At 48.1% G+C, this 22,433-nt stretch overlaps 1 protein-coding gene across 1 annotated transcript in view; it reads right to left on the bottom strand.

Annotated features, from left to right (window-relative positions):
- Nucleotides 1-18,401, bottom strand: part of BPIFB2 (BPI fold containing family B member 2) — a 54,316-nt gene extending 35,915 nt beyond the window's left edge. Inside the window, exons 1-10 of the mRNA XM_063144337.1 lie at nucleotides 18,356-18,401; nucleotides 18,039-18,130; nucleotides 17,709-17,888; nucleotides 15,074-15,127; nucleotides 12,591-12,611; nucleotides 12,306-12,452; nucleotides 10,050-10,117; nucleotides 5,839-5,881; nucleotides 5,681-5,744; nucleotides 4,769-4,845 (exon numbers count right to left, since the gene is read on the bottom strand). Of these exons, the coding sequence (XP_063000407.1) occupies nucleotides 4,769-4,845; nucleotides 5,681-5,744; nucleotides 5,839-5,881; nucleotides 10,050-10,117; nucleotides 12,306-12,452; nucleotides 12,591-12,611; nucleotides 15,074-15,127; nucleotides 17,709-17,888; nucleotides 18,039-18,130; nucleotides 18,356-18,401 (792 nt within the window). The remainder of the gene's footprint in view (nucleotides 1-4,768; nucleotides 4,846-5,680; nucleotides 5,745-5,838; nucleotides 5,882-10,049; nucleotides 10,118-12,305; nucleotides 12,453-12,590; nucleotides 12,612-15,073; nucleotides 15,128-17,708; nucleotides 17,889-18,038; nucleotides 18,131-18,355) is intronic.
- Between the last annotated feature and the right edge of the window lie 4,032 nt (nucleotides 18,402-22,433).

Here is a 22,433-nt window from a genome sequence, read left to right as displayed (position 1 = left end):
GTCTAGCAAAGGCCCAAGTCATCAGATGACAGTTTTATTGATAGAAAATGGAGCCGTCCACCCTCCCCCCAGTGTCCCAGGTTGGCTTCGGCTGTTGGGCGGGTGCCCAGCTGAAGCCAAGCCAGGGACGCTGGGGGGGGGGCGGGTGGAAGGCTTTGGAATGGCGCGCCCGGAAGCTGCGCTCACTTGGCCAGAGCGGCTCTGGGAGTGGGAGGGCGACTTCCGGGTGCGACGTTCGGCGTCCCCTTACCTTGGCGCTCTAGGCGGCCGCCTAACTGGCCTCTATGGCAGCGCCGGCCCTGGACATGCTGACTTCAGTCCTGCACTTGCTCTCTCTCTCCCCCCCCCCTCTCTGTCTCTCTTTCAGTATGCTTTTCTTCCTCGAAGGAAGATCCCCAAACACTTCTATTCCACTCCTCAGGATTCCAGTCAGACAAAGCAACCAGAGCTCAGATTTCAGCTTGATTTATCATCTTGGCAACATAAATCGCCCGGCACTTATTAGTTTCACTTTTTTTCTACTTTTTGACTTCGTCTCTGAGCAACAATTAGAAAAATCCACTCTTCTTCCTTTAGAGCAGTGCAATCTTTCAGGGCTCGGAGCTTAACAGGCACGGCCTTACCGACAACTCTCTTCTTGTTGTTAATATCCCACAAGTCCCACAAAACAGTCAAAAACATCTAGTTTACCCCCACAGCTTCGGAGTTATTCTCGGCGTTTGTGCCCAGTTCACGCTTGCATGCCACCAGGGCATAAATGGTAGATTCCCTTCTCCTCCACCTCTGCATCTTGAATAACAGTAGTGAGAACGATGCTAGTTATCATTCGGGTCACATTCAGATTCCCTGCCATGAACGGGCCAAAGAAATCTTTCAACCACTGGTCCTTCCCTTTCTTTGCACACAAAGTGACACTGTTCAACTGGATAACCCTGCTCACTGTGCCAAATGTGTTGAGTTGGGTTCTGGTTCTGCCAAGTCCAAGGCCTTTGCTAGACCATGGTTTAGTCTGGGGTGAACTCCAGGCTTGCCCTTGTGTGTCCAGATGACAGGCACCACTTTTGGTCCAGTATTACAGCCCAAGAACACGAGTGTGTAGCCCTTTCTGCCACTTTTCCCGCAATTACTCGCGAGTAGCCAGGAGAAGCTGTGGATGGGGTGCAGCGCTCCACAGGAGAGCTGGGCCCATTGGGGCATGGGGAGAGATCAGAGCCCGGGGGGGGAGATCAGGGGGGAGAGATCAGGGCCGGGGGGTGGATTGGTAAAGTTTTTTTTTTTAAAAAAAACTTACTTTTTGTCGCCACAGCGCTCTTGCGCTGTGGCCCCTTGAAACACTAAAACAAAATGGCGGGCGCAATGGCTCTCTTCTAGAGTCACATCACCTGACGTCCAGACGAGGGCGGAATCTCGCGTTAGTTACAACGCGAGATCATCCCTCCTCCCACATGGATTTGCAGGTAGGTCTAGCAAAGGCCCAAGTCATCAGATGACAGTTTTATTGATAGAAAATGGATGCAGAAGACAGTCATGCAAAGAAAGTTGGGACCTCCTTGCAGCTAATCAGGCTCTCACAGCTGAGTGTCTCTTAAAGCACCACAGCCACCCCATCATAGACTGAAGCTGTACCTTTGAGTCACAGCAGGTTCTCCAGGCTGGTTGTGCAGTTGCTCTTGAAGGGAGGTCGAAGCATGAGGCCTGGGCATTGGGCCTAATAGGCCCTTCTGCTAGGTGCCTGCCTCCCTCTCAGGAGCTGAAAGGCTGCACCCCACCCCCACCCCCTTGCAGAAGAAGTGGGGGGCTCCCTCTCCCAAGTTCTCAAAGCATCTCAGCTTGGGAACCTAATTGCCTTTTCTAGAGCCTGATGAGAAGCGAAAACCTCCCAGCTCATCTTAAGACTCTATGAGAAAAGGGTGACATAACTATGAGAGAGGCCCATCCAGAGAATGAGGCCTGCTCTTGTCAGCTACAGCCTGCTAAAATCTGCTCACTATGTTAGCCTACACAGATCTCTTAGCAGCATTTTGGAACTCTGTGAAGTCCATCTTCCTGCTCATTAACAAACTCACTCCAAAAGGCCATCCAGGTTAAGCAGAGGGCCCATCATAAGGGCCCATCATGAAGCATTCTGCACACACTGAAGCCGGTGTGTAATGGATTTGGCATGTGCCGCAGTTTGCAATCCAACCTATCACAGAGTTACAACACACGTTGCAGGTGCCGGAACTGCTTTCCGCAACAAAGCTGGAAAGGGCTGCCGTCTTTCATGATGCTGTGTGGTGGGGAGAGGCGTTCCACGTGCTCTAACACATATTTTCATGACACCGTTTTGGCTGCGAGAATTGACCCTCACTAAAATTCCTTGGGCTATCCTTCTCCATTCAGAACTTGGCTGGGAAAGGGACAACAGTCCTTTCTTGCTTTATTAAGCGCAAAGCTCTTAAAAACCACAGGTACTTACTAAGAGGGTGTGGGTGCAGCAGTGTTTACACTGAAGGTAAACAAAGGATTTGCTTCCTTTCCTTTCCACAGACAAACCTTGTTTGGTGAGACATTAATATGACTTCACTGAGGGCTCTCACAGGCAGGAGTGACATAGGCCTTACCTAGACCTAAGGCTTATCCCAGGATCATCCCGGGGTTATTCCTGTTCATGTAAATGACACACAGGATATCCCGGGAGCAGGCAGGGACGACTCCTGGACAATCCCGGGATAAACCTTAGGTCTAGCTAAGGCCATAATCTCTGGACACTGAAACAACTTATTTCAGGAAACTCTGGATAGCAAAGTGCCTACGTGTTTCCCATCTTAGTAGAATTTAAAAAAACCACCTAACCACACACACCCCAATGGGGACTTAGCCTTTAGAAGCAGCTGTCTCACAATTGTGGTGCTGGCCATGGGCTTAGAGGTTATGAAAGGCGACCACACCAATCTATCTAAACCAGGTGTTGAGCAATTTGTGGCCCTCCGGCTCATTTCATCTACAACTCACAGTGACTCCAGCCAACATTCCCAATGATGAGAGATGATGGGAGCCAATACATCCAGAGTTGTCCACTCCTGGTCTAAGCAGATCTTCACGTATTACCCCAGAGAACTAAATTGAGCCACCAGGGTTAGAGGTGGTCTTCCTCTAAATGCCAGTTGCTGGAAGGCAGGGGCGGGGATTAAATAAATGCCTTCATTTTATGTGGCTGGAAGCAGGATGCTGTGGTTGATGGATTCTCAGTCTGATCTAGCAGGGCCCTTCTTATGTTGAAAAGGAAAGGAAAGGAACCTCTCGTGCAAGCACTGAGTCATTACTGACTCTTGGAGGGACGCCAGCTTTCGCTGACATTTTCTTGGCAGGCCTTATATCGGGGTGGTTTGCCGTTGCCTTCCCCAGCTGTTATTCCCTTTCCCCCAGCTAGGTGGGTACTCATTTTACCGACCTCGGGAGGATGGAAGGCTGAGTCGACCCGAGCCGGCTGCCTGAAACCAGCTTCCACTGGGATCGAACTCAGGCTGTGGGGAGAGTTTCAGCTGCAGAAACTGCTGCTTTATGTTAGACAACCATTAAACGGTTGTAAAGTCTGTGCAGAAAGAGCCAGAAATTTGTGTGAAATTATCCAAGATAACTTTTTTTGTTATGGTCGGGTAGTTGCAAAATGGAACAACACAGTTGCCCCCATAGCCATGGACTGATCACCACCATGAAGTTTGGAGCTGCTCTGGCCTTGAGGCTTTCTAGATCACATGCACCATAAACTCCAGGATTGCAGTTCACTTGTTTGTCCCATATTTTGAAACATTAGGGAAGTTCATTGCAGCTGCAGACAATATATCTACTGAAAGAGTTACATGAGAAAGGGTTAATTGTAACAATGAAAAACAATGAAGCAGGGAATTGGTGTAGGAGCGTCTTCATTTATTACATTTATTTTCTGCCCAATAGGAAAAGCTCTGTGGGTGGAACACAAAGACTAATTCTTGCTGTCCGGACTCTTTTTCCTTCTTGCTCCGGAGACCTCTGTGCATGAGAGATCCTCAGGTTCAGACACAGGTCACGAGGGCACCCTAAGCAAGGAGACAAAGGGGGTGGTTTGTTTTAAGCATGCTCTTTCCCCATAAAATGCTGCTTCTCCAAGTGACAAGCATTTTCTATTCATGTCCTTGTTTTGTCTGTTAAGATGGGTGGGCTGCCAGCCAGAGGTCTGTGCACCCCCATTTGATCCTGTCTACAGGTGGCATTCCTCGTATTAGCAGTGGACTCAAAGAAAGCTGGCCCTGGCATGGAGAAGTCCAAAGACTCCTCTGGAGTCAGGCAGAGAGAGCTGGAAAGGACTATAGAGCTGTTGGACTACCGTTTCACTCTACTCCTTCCACTTCTCCGTACTGGCCGAGCGTACTGTCTGAGAACGTTTTCCCTAGGAAGCAGGAACGGCAGGAGCAGGGAAAATGAACTGCTAGCCAGGTGGAGGATGAGCAGAGATTTTAAAACATCAGGTGGGGAAAGGTGGCCGAGGGCCCTACTGTCCCCTCCAGCATTCTCTGCCCATCTCAAGGAAAACCTTCCAAACTCTCAACAGTCCGGAGGTCCCCGCTTTGAGTCTCAATTCATCTCTGTCTTGGTGATACCATTGTCCTTTCAGCCTCAGCTCACCCCTTGCTCCTGCCACCCTCAAGAGGGGGATGATACAACAAGATGACACCTGTAACACACTAGCATTATCGGGATTAAAGCGCTGTAACTCAAATAATGGTGGGTTACGCTGCTTAGGTCTTACCTCGGCAATCCATACTTTGGCTTTATCCAAGGGAGTCCTCAATGGGCGAGGCAGTGGGATTCCTCCACCAAGGGGGCCTAGAGGAAGCACATCAAGTCATTTTGGAATGGTTGGAAGAGATGAGATTCTGCAGATAGTTGCTGATTCCAATGTTTCGGGGCTGGTTGTGGACCCTGAAATGTTTTCTGGGGTGGAGACCAGACAAGGCCTTCCTATATTCCTAGCTTGCTTGTTTAGAACAGGGGTGGACAGAAGGACTACATAAAACTACATTAAAAACTGGAGAAGGAGGAGGAGGAGGAGGAAAAGAAGAAGAAGAAGAAGAAGAAGAAGAAGAAGTAGAAGAAGAAGAAGAAATAATAATAATAATAATAATAATAATAATAATAATAATAATAATAATAAGCAATGAATAAAAACTAATGATAAGAAGCAGGAGTTAAAATACCTAGAGTGCATAGTGATAAAACATGAATCTACAGCCTTTTCAATGTCTGCATGAGCATGAAGGTTTTTGTCCGGCTTTTCAAAGACAAAAATACTGTGGCTAGTTGCACCTCTCTGGGGAGGAGAGCATTCTGCCATGGGGGTTCAGTGGTAGAGCACCAGTTTTGCAGGCAGAGGGTCCCAGGTGATCCCTGGCATCTCCAGGTAAGGCTGGGAGAGAGATCCTGCCTGAAACCTTGGCTGCTGCCAGACAGTGCTGGCAATACTGAGCTCAGTATACAATAGCTTCCTATGTCCTTCTACCCTCTCCGACTGCCCTCTCCTCCCCCACTCCCCTCTCCACCCCTACTGTCACCACTCAGCCTGTGGCATTTGGTGGTAGACAGCCTCTGAACATGGAGATCCCTTTGAATCTGAGCCCATCATCTTCCGCCTTTACCCAGAACCCTCTCCCGGCCCTCTTACCACTCAGAAGAGGCAAAATTCTTTCTCCCAGCAGGCTATTGCAGTGTGGCAGCAGACTGGCCACCTGGAGGAGAAGGAAGACATGAAAGGCGGACATCAGTAAGCTGCAGCATAAGAACACTTGAGCGGAGAATGACCCCGTGAAAAGATCAGCTTACCTCAGAGATGCCAACACTTGAAGAAACCAGCCGCAGATCATGGCTGAGGAGCAGGAAAAGATGAGATTGTCACAAGAAAAGCATTGTGTACATCTTACAGAGCCCACATAACACCAGTCTTGAAGGAATTGCACTGGCTGCCTATACGCTTCCGGTCAGAATTCAAGGTGTTGGTAATGACGTTTAAAGCCCTAAATGGCTTGGGACCTCGATACTTGAGGGAGCGCCTCTCCTTATATATGCCTGCCCGAGACCTCAGATCTGTTGGAGGAGCCCTTCTCCGCATCCCACCAACGCAACGTATACGCTATGATGGGACATGGGAGAGGGCTTTCTCTGTGGTGGCACCCCAAATGTGGAATGCCCTCCCCTTGGAGGCCCGACTGGCGCCAACGCTGATTTTATTCCGGCGCCACGTGAAAACATGGCTTTTTAACAAAGCTTTTAATGGTCGAATTCACTAAGTTGGCACATTGTTTTAACTGTTTTAATAGTTTTACTGCTTTTAAATAATATATATTGTTTTAACTTGGTTTATGGTTTAATTTGTTTTTAGCTGTGTATATTTACTATTTTATACTGTATGCTTTTATCTGTACGCCACCCTGAGATCTTAGTGATATAGGGCGGGATATAAATGTTATAAATAAATAAATAAATAAATAAATAAATAAATAAATGTAATCTCCTTGTGGTGGGTAAAATGGGTTTTACGATAGCAACAGTTTTATGATAGCAATGTCCATACACACAACAAGAATCCCCCCTTGCCTTGGCTGAACTCTTTCCCCCAACCTGATTCACAATCCCATTGGACAAACTATTTATTTTGGAGATCCTCGTTGCTCTCCCAATTGTAGCATCTGCAAATGGGTGCCAAATTTAGGCAGGCGATAAATATCAAGCTACTAGCTCTCACTAGTGGTAAAGCTTTTTATTAGGGCTGTGCTCCGCTTCTCCTCAGATCGGAGAAGCAGTAGCTGATCGGGGTGCTTCGCCTCCCCTTAAGGCGGAGGCGAAGAGGATCGGGGGAGCAGCGGAGCATCACGGAGCAGATCGAGATGAAGGCGGATCCTTCGCCTCGATCCGGAACTCCGTAAAAAAGGTAAGGTAGGGTGACCAACTGTCAGGATTTCCCCGGATTTGTCCTGGTTTTTGTTCTTTCCATAGTGTCAGGGGGGATTTTCTATAATTTTCAATAATGTCCTGGAATGACACACCTTCCCCTTTAAGGCTGCCATTAGCATGGCAGGAGGGAATGACATGCTTTCTTGAGGCACATCATTCCACCACCCCGAGCTCCAATTGAGGTCTTAAAGGGGAAAGTGGGTAATTCGTGGACATTATAGAAAAGGCCCCAATTGGAGTGGATGGTGGTGGTGCAGAATGAAATCCTTTCCCCTCCTCCACTCCAATTGGGTTCTTTAAGGTGGCGGGGGAATAACATACTTTCTGCAGGACTCAGAAAGCTGCTTCCCCACACACACACTAGGTGTCCTCTTTTTTGGTTTCCCAAATATGGTCACCCTAGGTAAGGGGGGTTACATGGTCCTGCCGCTGCCGCTGCTGCCCATGCAGCGACGGTGGCAGAGCCAGGTAAGGGGGCAGGGGGAGGGGGGTCTTACCTGGTCCATCGCGGCCCGTCACCGGTTTCACTAGAGCCCGTGGCTCAACCTGGAACTGTAGGCCACAAACAGCGCCTACAGTTCCTGGTTGAAGCACAGGCTCTAGTGAAGCTGGCGATGGGCCGGGACGGACGCAGGTAAGGGGGGAGGAGGGAGGGGGTCTTACCTGCATTCGTCCATGGTCCAGTAGCTGCTTCAACTGAGCCCGAGGACTCAAATGGCCTGGTCTTCCTGTTTGAGTCCTCGGCCTCAGGTGAAGCTGCTGCTGGAACGTGACGGACACAGGTAAGGGAGGAGGAGGGAGGGGGCCTTACCTGGCACCACCACCGCCACTGCAGTCCATGCGGTGATGGTGGCAGAGCCAGGTAAGGGGACAGGGACTTACCTGGTCCATCGAGGCCCGTCGCTGGCTTCACTAGAGCCCGCAGCTCTAGTGAAGCCGGCGACGGGCTGCAGGTAAGGGGGGAGGAGGGAGGGGGCCTTACCTGGCGTGATTCGGAGCCGGAGCTCTGCAGCAGAGCGGACCCTAGGCGGATCGAGGCAGGGCAGAGCAGGCCCGATCCGCAATTTGCGGAGCGGGTGCAGAGCAGAGCGGGGGGTCCGTGCACAGCCCTACTTTTTATTATTGTTGTAGTGGGCTTAGGGGTGTAGGGAAGGTTGACTATTAATAATTGGATGCTAGTTTAATATTGTTTTTCAAGGATTTGGGATTTTGATTTGACTAGTAATGGTGGGGTACATTGAACACTTGCACAATGGGTGTTTCTCATCCTGCCCTCCTCCCCCATCACTGCCCGCAGAAATGGAGCCCAGATGAAACCTTTAATTGCTAGATAACATAACAAAGCCAGAGCAAAGGGGGGATAAGAGCCCACGCCCATCAGAGTACCACCACCAATGAACTGGAGGAGGAAGGGGCGAGGTGGAAGAGCAAACAAGCGAAAACCCACATGAAAGGGACCGTGTGTGATGGAGCCCCTGCAGGGCTTATGAAACAGAAGTAAAAAAAAAAAAAAAAAAAACACCAAAAAACTCAGAGATGAACCAGAGGAAAAAATAGGTGTGATGGAGCCCAGACTCAAGACAGCAAGGCGTTTGCGTTCTCAGTGGGCTCTTTTCAGTGGTACGTTCAGAGCTCACAGATAGACATTTTCAATGGGGAATGCCAGCCATACCACAGAATAACTTTTCCTAAGCAAGGGTTAGGAACAAAGGAAGCTGCCTTATCCCAAGTCAGACCCTTGGTCCATCTACCCCAGTACTGTTGACACTGGCTGGCAGCAGCGGCTCTCCAGGGTTCATTCCTCGCCCTAACTGGAGAAGCCGGGGATTGAACCTGTGACCTTCTGCATGCAAAGCGGTTGCTCTGTCACAGTGCTATGGCCCCTCCTAATGTGGCCCGTGTGGGGTCCCAATGTTGTGTTCCCCAGGGGGACACAAGCCTTTCCCCACATCAGCACGTGGTTCCTGCTTTTGCTATCTGGCTGCTGATCAATGATTCCTGCACTGAGCAGGGGGTTGGACTCGATGGCCTTGTAGGCCCCTTCCAACTCTCCTGTTCTATGATTCTATGACCATTTGGTGGTCTGACTTTTGCACATCACCCCCCTCTTCCAAAATGCCAAAATGCCTCTCCTAAGGCTTTGTTACTGGCGGTAAGATATTTAAGTGAAAACAGGCTGGGATTTTTGGGATTTTGTGCCTGACATTTGGCCTTCAGCGCCACCCACCACCGGAATGCAACCCTTGAGAACTTGTCTGCATTTGGCCCTTGAGTTGAGAGAGGTTCTAAGGATTAGCCAATAGCCATCCATGTCACTTTTCCTGGAGACCAAAAGTCTCCAATTGGAATCTAAGATCCTGTTCGAAGAACGTTGCAGGTTCTGCACAATGTTTCCATGCAGAAACAAGGGTGTCCTCGCCTTAATCTGTCCATGATGATTATAGCAGGAAACCAAGGCCACAGCCAGACCTAAGGTTTATCCTGGGATCATCCAGGGTCCGCCCCTGCCTGAGCACTGGATCCCCTGTGGCCACAGCTAGACCGAAGGTTTATCCTGGGATCATCCAGGGTCCACCCCTGCCTGAGCACTGGATCCCCTGTGGCCACAGCTAGACCTAAGGTTTATCCTGGGATCATCCAGGGTCCGCCCCTGCCTGAGCACTGGATCCCCTGTGGCCACAGCTAGACCGAAGGTTTATCCTGGGATCATCCAGGGTCCACCCCTGCCTGAGCACTGGATCCCCTGTGGCCACAGCTAGACCTAAGGTTTATCCTGGGATCATCCAGGGTCCACCCCTGCCTGAGCACTGGATCCCCTGTGGCCACAGCTAGACCTAAGGTTTATCCTGGGATCATCCAGGGTCCGCCCCTGCCTGAGCACTGGATCCCCTGTGGCCACAGCTAGACCTAAGGTTTATCCTGGGATCATCCAGGGTCCACCCCTGCCTGAGCACTGGATCCCCTGTGTGTCACCTAGATGGACAGGTTTCACCCTTGGATGATCCATGGATAAACCTTAAGTCTAGCTATGGCCCAAGTCTGAGATGGAGCTATCAAGAGGAGGAGAACAACGGATCACTTACCTGTCAATGGACAGGGTCAGGATGAGCCTGTGACCCATCACTGAGAACATGGAAGTCAGTTTGAGGCTCTGAGAATACAGATTTGAGAAAGCAAAAATGGTCACCCTGGGGAAGAGGCCAGTCAGGTTCCCAATTCTCAATGATGTGGTGGTGAAGCCAGTGGTGACTGGTGTCGAGGAAATCAAGCAAATAGGTGTGTGGGCTGCTTCGTCTATGCCCACCCTGTGTTAATGTGTTGCTTTCAGCCTGGTTTCTTTTAATCAAAGATTTATGCTTTTATCAGTAACTAAAAATATATTGAGTAGAGCACCCACTTCTGCCAACCAGCTGGAACTGTTTCCAGCTCCTGACGAAGGACAATCAGTCCGAAACGTTGAGCAGAGCACGTTTGGATATAAACCAATAAAACAACTTCCATATGATTTCTGAAGCACCAGAGCTTGCCTCTTTTCAGCGCTTTCGAAATATTAGTCACCAGAGCGTGCGCCCACAATCGGGACATTTGAAGGGTGTGGTGGCCTAAGCAAGCTAACCTCAAAGGAACAGAGGGTCATGTTTCTCAATAATTAGTGAGGGGTTGTTTTTCAGTCCTAGGAAGTATTGCACTCTGCACATGCGTTAAATTCTTGCTTTTAATGGGTTAAGAGGCTTGCCTGTTACTGTTTTATGATTGGTGTACTGTATAATGAATATACAGAATATATCCTGACTGTTAGAGCAGTACGACAATGGAACCAGTGAGTTACCTAGGGAGGTTGTGGGCTCTCCCACACTAGAGGCCTTCAAGAGGCAGCTATCAAGTATGCTTTAGGGTGGATTCCTGCATTGAGCAGGGGGTTGGACTGGATGGCCTTGTAGGCCCCTTCCATCTCTGCTATTCTATGATTCTATGAAGTTCTGCCTTGTTTTCAAGGAGCCTGACCCTATACGTATGTTAGCCTCTCCTGAAAATAGTGGCCAGTTCCTTGGATCCTCTGCAGGCTGCTCGTAATAAACTTTTCTAAAGTGAGATAAATTGTGTCTGGGGGCGTTACTAGACGAGGCTCTAGCGTGCGTTACCTTCCGCAGTCACGTCGAGGCTTCCAGATGACGTTCACGAGGATCCGCCGTTATCCTGCGGTGAAGCCTCTTTCTCCCGACTTTAAAAAAGTGAGTTTTAGGGCGCCTTTTCCTGCCGTCCCGCGGTAATTCGGAGTACGTGTGGGAGGATGTGAGGTCACTGCGGTCCGCACTGGGCAGGAAAAGGCGTGCTAAGGGGGAGTGGTCAGCGGCTTCGGTCAAGCCGCCTCCGCCATTTGCGTGCAGTCCGCCAGCTGGGGCAGCGCGGCGGAGCGGCTTTTTTTTTTTACTCCCCCAGTGACAGTTTGCGCAGGAACGGAGGAACGGAAAAGTGGCTAGTGTGCTGCTGGGGTGTGTGGGGGATGGGTGGGGGATGTGCGCCTGTTCTAGTGGTTTTTTTTTTATTTCCCCAGTGACAGTTTGCGCAGGACCGGAGGACCGGAAAAGTGGCTGGTGACTCCTTGCGGTGGGCAGCTACCGTGGCCGCATAATGGCGGTGCTGTACGCTGCCTGTTAGTGTGGGTACCAGGCTGGCAGAGGGCAGAGCTGTTTGTGGGCTGCTGCCATGGCTACGGCCAGATGTGGGTTGGCTCCTTGGGATGGGGCAGAGGGCACAGAGGCGATCATCGCCGCCGACACCTCAGAGGCATGATGGGAGATGTAGGCACAGAGTGGCCATGCAGACGATTGACCTCGGGTCATATGACACCCGCCACGACCCCCATCAGGAAGTGAGCGCATCAATGTTGACCCTCAACAGCACCAGCAGCACTTCAGCTGGCACTGCCACTGCCGCCGCTGCCGCCGCCAGGGCCGGCGGCGGCATCGCTGACGGCTGCGCAAGTTTGCGGTCTTTCGGACGTGCGCAAACCGTGCAGCGAGCGGGGGAAAAAGCCGCGGCAATCAGGCTGGTGTGGCTGCGCAACCGTGCTCGCGGCGGCAGCAGCACAACCGGCGCAAACTTCCGCCACAAATCGAATGCAGGTGTGGATCATGAGGCGTCACGGCTGAACGGGAAAATCCGCTTTCACCGCTCCTCAACGACGGAACACCCGGTAGGTCTAGCAAGGCCCTTGGAGTCTTTGAATATCACTCAGCGATCCCCTAAACTGGCAACCCACATTTCCAGGGTTCCTCCACATTAGACATAGCCTGGTGACAACCAGAGAAGCATTCCTTTTCGTTGGCAGTACTTACATCTCTTACGCTGAGTATCGAAGTGGGAGGTCCATCTGCGTTCTTGATGAACACCTCGATTTGCACAAGGAGCTGCCCAACAGCTGTTTTATTTGCAAAATCAATCACTGGACCTTCCAGAAGGGAAATGTTAAGGTACCAGACGGTCTGGAGAAACAACAGGATATATAGGGTGCATAAACAATGGATTTCCAAGGGGAGGTGGGAATGCCAAAACTTTTAAAACAAACTATGCAGCCCTGCTGGACTGGTAAGCAATGAGGTCCCCAAGTGGGTATTACGTACCGTGGTGTTGATTCCAGAACCCTGAAAAAGACAGAAAAGGAATCTCAGCATTGAGTCTTGGGGAGGTTTCCAGTTTCATTCCTCGCTCCAGCTTGGAGTCTCCACAGCAATCCAGAGTTGGCCTGAGCTAAGGTTTTGTGGAGTTTGCTTTTCACAGCAAGGAAGTGTCTTTGCAAGGAGTACAATGTTTTCTCCAAAACTGCACTCCTTTAACGTGTCGCTGTTCTCATCATCCTTCCCCTCAATTGAAAACAAGTTCACCAAATCCAGGAGCCTTTTTTTAGTATGGAGGAAAGGTTTTGCAGAAAGGGAAGAGCCCCTCCGTTAAACCTCATTCCTAATTCAGGGCAGGACTCCTCGGCTCACACAATACGCAGACAATCAACATATTGTGTTTTCCTTCAGAGCCAACATATAGTAATGGGGAGAGTTTGGCCAGTTGACATTCCTCCTGTTACTAAACGGAACAGGATGCCTGCCAGGAAAAAAGCTGGCAATTTATTTTTGATATACTGGAATTTACTAGGGCTGTGCTCTGCTTCTCCTCGGACCGGAGAAGCAGAAGCGGGTTGGGGTGCTTCGCGTCCCCTTAAGGCGGAGGCGAAGAGGATCGGGGGAGCAGTGGAGCATCGCAGAGCGGATCGAGGTGAAGGCAGATCCTTCGCCTCGATCTGGAGCTCTGCAAAAAAGGTAAGGGGGGTTTACTTGGCCCTGCTGCCGCCGCCCGTGCAGCGACAGCGGCAGAGCCAGGTAAGGGAGCAAGGGGGAGGGGGTGTCTTATCTGCGTCCATCGCGGCCCATCGCTGGCTTCACTAGAGCCTGCGGCTCAACCCGGAAGTGTAGGCCGCAAACGGGGCCTACAGTTCCTCATTGAGCCATGGCCTCTAGTGAAGCTGGCTGCGGGCCAGGATGGAAGCAGATAAGAGGGAGGGGGCCTTACCTGGCGCCGCCCTCCACCGCTGCGGAGCTCCGATTCAGAGCCGAAGCTCCACAGCAGAGCGGAGTGGACCCTAGGCGGATCAAGGCAGAGCGGGCCCGATCCGCAATTTGCGGAGTGGGAGCGGGGGGGTGTCCGTGCACAGCCCTAGAAGTTACCCTGAGGAGACAGGTCATGGAATATAAAGCCCAAACAATAAATAACAAAAGAAAAATCACTGTAATAAATAATAGTTTGGCCAAGTCAGGCCGAATCTACATTACTGTAGCTCTAACGTTATAGATAGCAATGGATGACGTCAGTGATCATGTGATGTGTTCCTTATAACGTTATACAGAAAGGTTTTGTACCATTTTACCTTTCGTTGTAACACTTCTGCATCGTTAGACTTCTTTCAGTGTGCTCCGTTGTTACGATGTCTTCTGTGTCGCTTTGCAAAACTAATGTCACATAATCCCTCACCGGGCTTCCTGTCTGATGTAACTTCCTCTATGCACCTTAAGTAACCATTTCTTTGTTAGAACTATACTATGCGCATATGCGCATCCTTAATTTAATTTTTTAAAAATAAATTAAATTAGAAATTGGCTACGCGCATATGCGCATCCTTTAATAATTTTTTTTTAAAAAAGGGTTTTACCCAAGGTAGGAAAGAATGTTTAAAAAATGAAAAAGATTTAACACATTCCATTCACCAGGCATTCCTACACTTTCCTCAAGAGACAGTCAACTCCAACAATCTACAAACCACCCTCTCTAAAGAACTCCCACCACAAAGATTTGAAATTAAGAGCATGTGCATAAAGGAATGTTAGCTAGAGAGGCACGGAAAATACAAAAACAAGGACGTGGGAGGTGCAGAGAAAGGACAGTCTGGGAATTGCAAGGATTACAGAAACGAGAAGAAGAAACAACACAGACAACGGGGCAATGAAGAGTGTGCGCCACAACAACATTACAAGAAAAGGTAAGTAACACTACTGAGCAACGGTATACAAGGTAGCGATACAAGTTACAATGTTACAAAGACTCAAAAAAAAATTGTAAGCAGAAGTGTAGATCCACACTCAGCCATATACAATCAGCCACATACAATACCAATACAAGCGTGAAGCTAGGCTTCATCCTGCTCAAATGTCTTTTTTACAGCTCACCACACCCCTTACAGTCGCCTGATGCAAACTGCAGATAGCTCTGAACTCCCATGGGCCACAAATGGGCTTTGGTGAACGGTGGCTGCCAGCTACAGGAATATGGGACATTCCCCACCTGCATGGTTTGGGGCTGAACCTTCACTGCTGGAATGCAGACCATGAGAGATGAGAGGGATTGTTGCAGCTGGGGATGTTGTTGCATTTAGGAGCTGTTTCTGCATCAAACAATGTTGGGCTGTAATGGCACCATTCTGCCTCTTCCTTTCCCCCACTACCCCAACTTCCATATTTACTCTAGGGAGGTCTCCTCACCTTGAAACTGACCCTGAAATGTCCTGTCATCAGGCGGAGTTGAATGAACGCAATGCTAGGATTCTAAAGAAATCACTCACCCCACGTGGAATCAGAGCCAAAATAGCATCCTTCAGTCCCGCAGCTCCAGAGAACTGGAGGGAGGTGCATGTAGGGAAGAAAGAAAGAAAGAAAGAAAGAAAGAAAGAAAGAAAGAAAGAAAGAAAGAAAGAAAGAAAGAAAGAAAATTAAATCTCACAGTTCTGAAGTGCTGCGTCCTCAATAGGTACGTTCTAAAGGAGCCGTCCCCAAACTGGTGCCCTCCAGAGGGCTTGGTAGTTGTCTCCTGTCATGCCCAGCCAATATGATGATGCTAGCTGAGGATGATGGGAGTTATACTCCAACACCTCTGGAGGACGTCAAGTCAGGGAAGGCTGTTCTATTTTTTATTTATTTATTTATTTATTTAATAATTTTATTCAATACTTCAATACAATACATACATCAATACAATAAAAAACAATACTACATAATACATAAGTTGTTATATATCATTTGATAACATACATTCTAACTTATTCTGTTAACATAATCATACTTAACATAAAAGTGCACCCACCACCACGGGATCTTATTCCTGTTTTCAAAATCTCATTGTTTCTTCTGGAGGTGCTGTCCCACTCCCCTTAGATAAGACAAATTCTAGGAACTATTTCCATATTCCCTCAAAATCATTTGTTTTTATCATTCCTCGTCTAACTTTTATATTACATGCTAATTTATCATTAATAGCAATATCCCATATTTCTTTATACCAATCTTCTATATGATAATCTCCTTGAACCTTCCAATTCCTAGATATCATTAACCTTGCTGCAGTTAACAAATTTGTTATCAATTCTTTTGTCTCTTTGCTACAATTTAATTCTCCAGATAATGATAACAATGCCACTATAGGTGTCTCTTCATTCTCCATTCCTAAAATTTCTTTTATCTCATTAAATACCATTTTCCACAATTTTTCTACAAATTCATATTCCCACCACATATGTAAATATGTTCCTTTTTTTTTTTTTTTTTTTTGACAACTTCTCCAGCAATTTGCTGAGTTCAACTTATTTATTTTATTTAATCTCACCGGGGTTAGATACCACCTCCATATAATCTTATAATAATTTTCTTTTATCCTCACCGTCATACTTCAGGGAAGGCTGTTCTAAAGGCTAAACCTTTTCAACCAGATTAAGCATCATGGAAAATTGTTATAAAATAATAGTGTACCCAATGAATTTTTAGTGTTTTTATCTTAACTTCTTCGATATTTTTAAATATTGTTGTATATATGTTAAATAATAAATATATAATTTCCCTTCCATTGCTTGCAACAGGCGGGAAATTGACTATTAAAAATAAACCAGGCAGGAGGAGGAGAACGCTCCTGGCATTCCTCCCTAGTGGCCTGATCCTGGCTGGTTTTGGAGGAGGTGTTTCATCTGCTCTTTCATCTCCCCACCACAGCTGGTAGGATTACTCTTTTATTCAATCCAGTTGCTAAACAATCTAGAGACCAGGCATTAACAATATATTAATTATTTTGAATGTCTTCAAACTAGATTATAGTTGATCTAATTATGAGCATTAAGGACTGGATTCACTAAAAACCTTTTCTCACTTTGGTATTTTATGGGTTATTTATATACACCAGTTGTTGGGGAACATGGGTGGGAGGGTGCTGTTGTACCATGCCCTGCTTGTTGGTCCCTGGCCGATGGCTGGTTGGCCACTGCGTGAACAGAGTGCTGGACTAGAAGGACCCTTGGTCTGATCCAGCATCAGGGCTCTTCTTATGTTGCCCTAACACACTTTCCAAGTTTAAGACAGCCAATGGATTCCTCCCTTGAGCAGGGGGTTGGACTCGATGGCCTTGTAGGTCCCTTCCAACTCTGCTATTCTATGATTCTATGATTTGATGATAAAGACTAGTCACTTCCAGCAAGCCTACCCAGATGAATTTTAAACTTAAGAATTTTAATATGTTGTGATTGTTATTTTAATATTGTGTTGGTTTTATATGCTCTTAACTAGTTTTATGTATTATATTGTATTTAATGTTGTTCCTCGACTCGATGCAGAGGGAGAGGCGGGTAATAAATAAAATTATTATTATTATTATTATTATTATTATTATTATTATTATTATTAAGTATATTGACTGTCACTGGCTGTAACTAGTTGTTTTTATCTCTGCTTCAGGCATTGCCTATGGACAAGTCTTTATCTATATCAATAAATGACAAATAGATAGATAGATAGATAGATAGATAGATAGATAGATAGATAGATATGGTTTTATACTATTAAAAAGTTGTGGACCGCACAAGTCTCTTCCCCCCAACCCTCTTTAAAGGAAATAAAAGTTGTTCCCCCCTTCCATTGAAACAATACAATTCACCATCGCATCAAGGAGCAGGCTTCTATCTCTACTGAAGAGAGAGGAGAGCAGGCTGGATTCCCCACCCAACCATCCACCTCTCCACAGGCTGAATAATTTCAGGGAATGTGAATGATGAGGGGATTCCCCTCCACATTCACACCCGCACCCACCTAAGGCATCAACAGCTTTCTGGTGAGGAAGCATGGATCACGGATTAGGCCCATGGGCTGGAGGCCCCGCCCCACCCCTGCTCTAGCCATTCTCCTCCCCTACTGGGCCACACACCCCAAGAGACTACCCACCGCATCAGGGGTACAGTTGAACTCCCGAGGCTCTATATTGCCTATGACAGACATCACCATATTCAAGAACGCCGGATGGAGACTCTGGCACAACGAATAGTTCTGGATGGGAGGCTGGCTGATGGAGACGGTGTCATTTGGGATGGAGATGAGGCCCCCTTCTGCTAACTCGAAATCAGCCTAGAAAGAAAGAGCCAGTGGCCAGTTCTTAGATCCTCACAGCATGAAGAGCCAACACCTGTTCCTCTACCAGCATGGGTGGGTGAAGGAAACTGACAGCGATACTTATGCTAAAGACATAGCAGAAGACAAGGTGTAGCTGATACTTACAGATATATCATATTCAACAAAGGTATCCCTAACAGTCGGCATGTCCGCCAGCTGGTACTTCAGGGTTCCATATGAGCCAAAGGGAAGATCCACTACATGGAAATGGGGTCAAACAGCATCATGTCAAGCAGACTCAGCTCTGTCCATTCCCAGCCCACCCTGTTGTTGTTGTTGTTGTTTACATATTTATAGAGCCCAACAGGTGAGGCTCTCTGGGCAGGTTACAATTAAAACCACCAGGTGGGGTTGTGCACCCTTCTTCTACACCATTTTCATGGGTCTTTAGTGTAGGCCTTTCCAGGTGGAACTGTTCCTACTGGCATCCACAGGTGAGGAAGGGCAGATATGTCTTCCAGAGCCCATCATACACTCCAGAGCACATGCACTAACCATCCCCATGGATAGTGCAGTTTCAAGCACACTTAGGAAGGCCCAGAGGATGCTGCCTCCTTTGGAATGAACGAGGGATGCCCCTTTCAGTAAGGGCACTCCCATATGTTCCATAGTGGCCTCCCACCCACATGCATGCCACATAGCTGAGAAGTGGTGCCTGCCCATTACAACAGCATAGCAGGAAACAGACCACGGAAGGGAGCACACAATGTCCACCAATCGCCAGGGCTGATATGGGGTGGAGCAACTCAGGGCTGACACCACCGCGCAACTTCCAGGAGTGCGATGACAATTTTCTGCTGAATGAGTGAGCGACCAAAGTGAAAAGTGAGCTATGGCACACTGGTGGTCACATGGGCATGGTTGCACAAAGGTACAAAGCAGATGCATCCCAGAAAAGGTTCTGGAGATTGGAGAACATACAGCAGCATTCATTGCTATTCCTGTAAATGCAGGCCTGATGAATGGGGCTTGCTTTGTGATTAGATTTATTCAACAAGTTTTTGATGTGTTGGCTCACAGCTGCCTCTCAGGGAGAGGTGTCTCCTGTTTTGAGTGGTAATTCTTGCTTTTTAACACCAAAGCTATGATCCAATTAAGCTGGGGGGGGAGGTCCCTTAATTATAGTAGCCAAATTGTGCCCTCCAGAACCTTCCAAAATCAGTAATTTAGTGGATCATCACCAAAGATGATGGGGTGGGGTGGGGTGGGGTGGGAACGCTCTGGCCACTGTGTAATATGAGCACCACACTGAATCTCTAAAATTAAAGACATGGCTGTAGGGTTTGCAGATGGAAGCATTAGCGCAAAATGCAATGAAGGAAACAGAGGAAGGAAGGAAGAAATAGGAGTTGAATCCCACAGAACTCACATCGCAATGAAATAGAGCTGAGCCTGCCCTCCTTGTTCCTGACCTTCCAGCAATGAGCATTTGCTTGAATATGAGGAGATCCCTGATGAAGCAGCATTCCTGGTTGTGCAGAGGCTTCAACTCATGTTCAAGCAACCACAGGTAGACGACCCCTTTTGAATAGGGCTGTGCTCCACTCCGATTCGGATTGCGAATCCGGAGCAGAAGGACCCAATCCACCTCCACCAAAGGTGGATCCGAATCGGGTCCGACCGCTGATGTCGGAAGTCTACTGCATAGTAAAATAGGAAGCACAGGACTGATTATATATCAGTTACTAACAGGGACTGGCCGACGAGACCACATCATGCCAGTCCTTTTCCAGCTTCATTGGCTGCCAGTCCAGGTCTGGGCCTGATTCAAAGTGCTGGTATTAACATTTAAAGCCCTCCTCTCATATGTGCCCACCCGGACCCTAAGGTCACCCTCAGGGGTCCTTCTCCATGAGCCCCTGCCAAAGGAAGTGAGGCAGGTGGCTACCAGGAGCAGGGCCTTCTCTGCTGTGGCACCCCGGCTGTGGAATGAGCTCCCTAAGGAGGTTCACCTGGCACCTACGTTATATGCTTTTAGACGCCTTTTTATTCCCCCAGTATTTTAACAGGCTATAAATAAATTTTAACTCTGTGTTTTAAATATGTAATTTTGCATTGCTGCTTTTTTTAACTGGTTGAGTTTTTATATTGTATTTTATATTATGGTTTTATACTGTTGTTTTATATTTGAATTGTCTTAAATTTTGTAAACCGCCCAGAGAGCTCCGGCTATTGGGCAGTATAGAAATGCAATAAATAAATAAATAAATGGGCAGTTCACAAAAGTTAAAAACATCAGACACAAATCAACGTATAAAACAAACAACAGTATAAAAGCACAATCAAAATACTATATAAAAGCACAACCAGGGTAAAACCAAGTTATTGTTGTTGTTCGCAGAATCATAGAATAGCATCCTTGACAGATGGTTGTCCAGCTGCCTCTTGAAGGCCTCTGGGGTGGGAGAGCCCACAATCTCCCTAGGTAACTGGTTCCATTGTCGTACTGCTCTAACAGTCAGGACGTTTTTCCTGATGTCCAGCTGGAATCTGGCTTCCTTTAACTTGAGCCCGTTATTCCGTGTACTGCACTCTGGGAGGATCGAGAAGAGATCCTGGCTCTCCTCTGTGTGACAACCTTTCAAGTCTTTGAAGAGTGCTATCATGTCTCTGTTGGATCCTGGAATGGATCTTGGTTATGTTTTCCATTGCTTTGTTAATTGCTGAGAATCTGGAAGAACAGAAGACTCAGCAGAAACTTAAAGGTCAACTCTACACCTGGACATTGAGTGTCATAATTGAATAATTGTCTAACTGATTGTCTTCAATTAAGGGTTGCAAGGAGTTGCATCATTGTACAGGTTGTCTATAAAAGTAAATGTGTTTTCATGTTCACCTACTTCCATGTCCCTTGCCCAACTTGATGTGAGCTGTATTGACTGACCGTTTGTAAGTATTTGTATCTGTACTGCCATAACTAAATTATATATTTATTTGCCAGTAAAAGGTTTATTTTAACCTACATGAATCTTTGTCTTAATTAACGTCTTTGGTGACTTGGCTGAGAACCGCTGCAATCTCTGGAAGGCCCAGACAGAGACTTAACACAAAAGGTTATGTGCCAGAAGCCCAGTCTGTGCCATAACTAATAAGCTTTTAAAGCCATAACTCAACAGTCTCCCCTCCATCTTCTCTTCTCCAGGCTAAACATGCCCAGTTCTTTCAGTCTCTCTTCATAGGGCTTTGTTTCCAGACCCCTGATCATCCTGGTTCTCCTTCTTCCAGTTAAAAGGACTTTTAACAACAGCAACCCTAAAATGCCCTGCTCAGCTTTCAAGGCACTCAGCAGGAAGCAGCCCTGGACAGCTCCAAGGGAGGAAGTCCTGGTGAAGTCCTCGAGGAGCTTTCTAGGAAGCCCAAGCAGTTGGAGAGACTCCACCGAATGGCCCCGAACGGTAAAATGAAGAGCACCCACAACCCCCCTTTGCCGCATTGTTACAATAAGATGGACACAGAAGCTGTGCACAGCTGCCTCTCACAGGGAAAGGAAGAGGCTGCAGAAGGGAGGTGGGGTTTGGGGCAGAGCGTTACTTTGAAGCCTCTCCAGGAGTGTCCCGCCAAAATTTGGCAGCAAACCACAGATTTTTGCCAAACATTTTCAGCACCACAATGAGGGTGAGCATTGGGGGCTGTACCAGAGGATGGGAGGCTGAAAGTGGCCAGTGGCCAATGCGTTGCCCACTCCAGGAGTGTAAATGAACTATAAAAACTATGATCCTGTTCAGACGAGACGCTAAGCCACAGAGGTTAAGCATTTTGAGCTACACAGTATGGCTATGTGTGTCATGTGAGGCATGACTTAGAGTGTTGTATGAACCATTCCTAACCATGGTGGCTACACAACTGTCGTGTTTCTCAGAAAACTCCTGCTTTCGATGGGAGGCAAACAAAAAGCCTCGCAAAGTAATCAACAAAGCTTTTATTAAGCAACAAACTAGGGCTGTGCTCCACTTCGCATCGGAACATAGAAGCAATAGCGAGGCGGCCTGATTCGCCTCCGACAAAGGCAGTGGTGAAGCTGGTCGGGGGGGCTGCAGTTCAAGGCGAAGGGGATCGAGACCAAGCGGATCCTTCACCTCAATCCGGAGCGCCGAAAAAAAGGTAAGTGGGGGCTTACCTGGTGCTGCCACAGTCCGTGCGGTGATGGCGGCAGAGCCAAGTAAGGGGGCAGAGGGAGGGGGCTTACCTGCCTCTGTTGCAGTCCAGCAGCAGCTTCAACTGAGGCTCAAACCGGAAGACCAGGCCGCAACCGTGGCCTGCCCTTCCACTTTGAGCCTCGGCCTCAGGTGAAGCCGCTGCCGGAACACGATGGACACAGGTAAGGGGGAGGAGGGAGGGGGCCTTACCTGGCACCGGCGCCATCACCACAGTCCATGTGGCGATGGTGGCAGAGACAGGTAAGGGGACAGGGTCTTACCTGAGTCCGTCGTGTTCTGGCAGTGGCTTCACCTGAGGCTGAGGCTCAAACCGGAAGACCAGGCCGCAACTGCTGCCGGAACA

The sequence above is a fragment of the Elgaria multicarinata genome, chromosome 1 (assembly GCF_023053635.1).
Source record: "Elgaria multicarinata webbii isolate HBS135686 ecotype San Diego chromosome 1, rElgMul1.1.pri, whole genome shotgun sequence".
Taxonomy (NCBI): Eukaryota; Metazoa; Chordata; class Lepidosauria; order Squamata; family Anguidae; genus Elgaria; species Elgaria multicarinata.
This window is presented reverse-complemented; position numbering and strand designations above follow the sequence as displayed.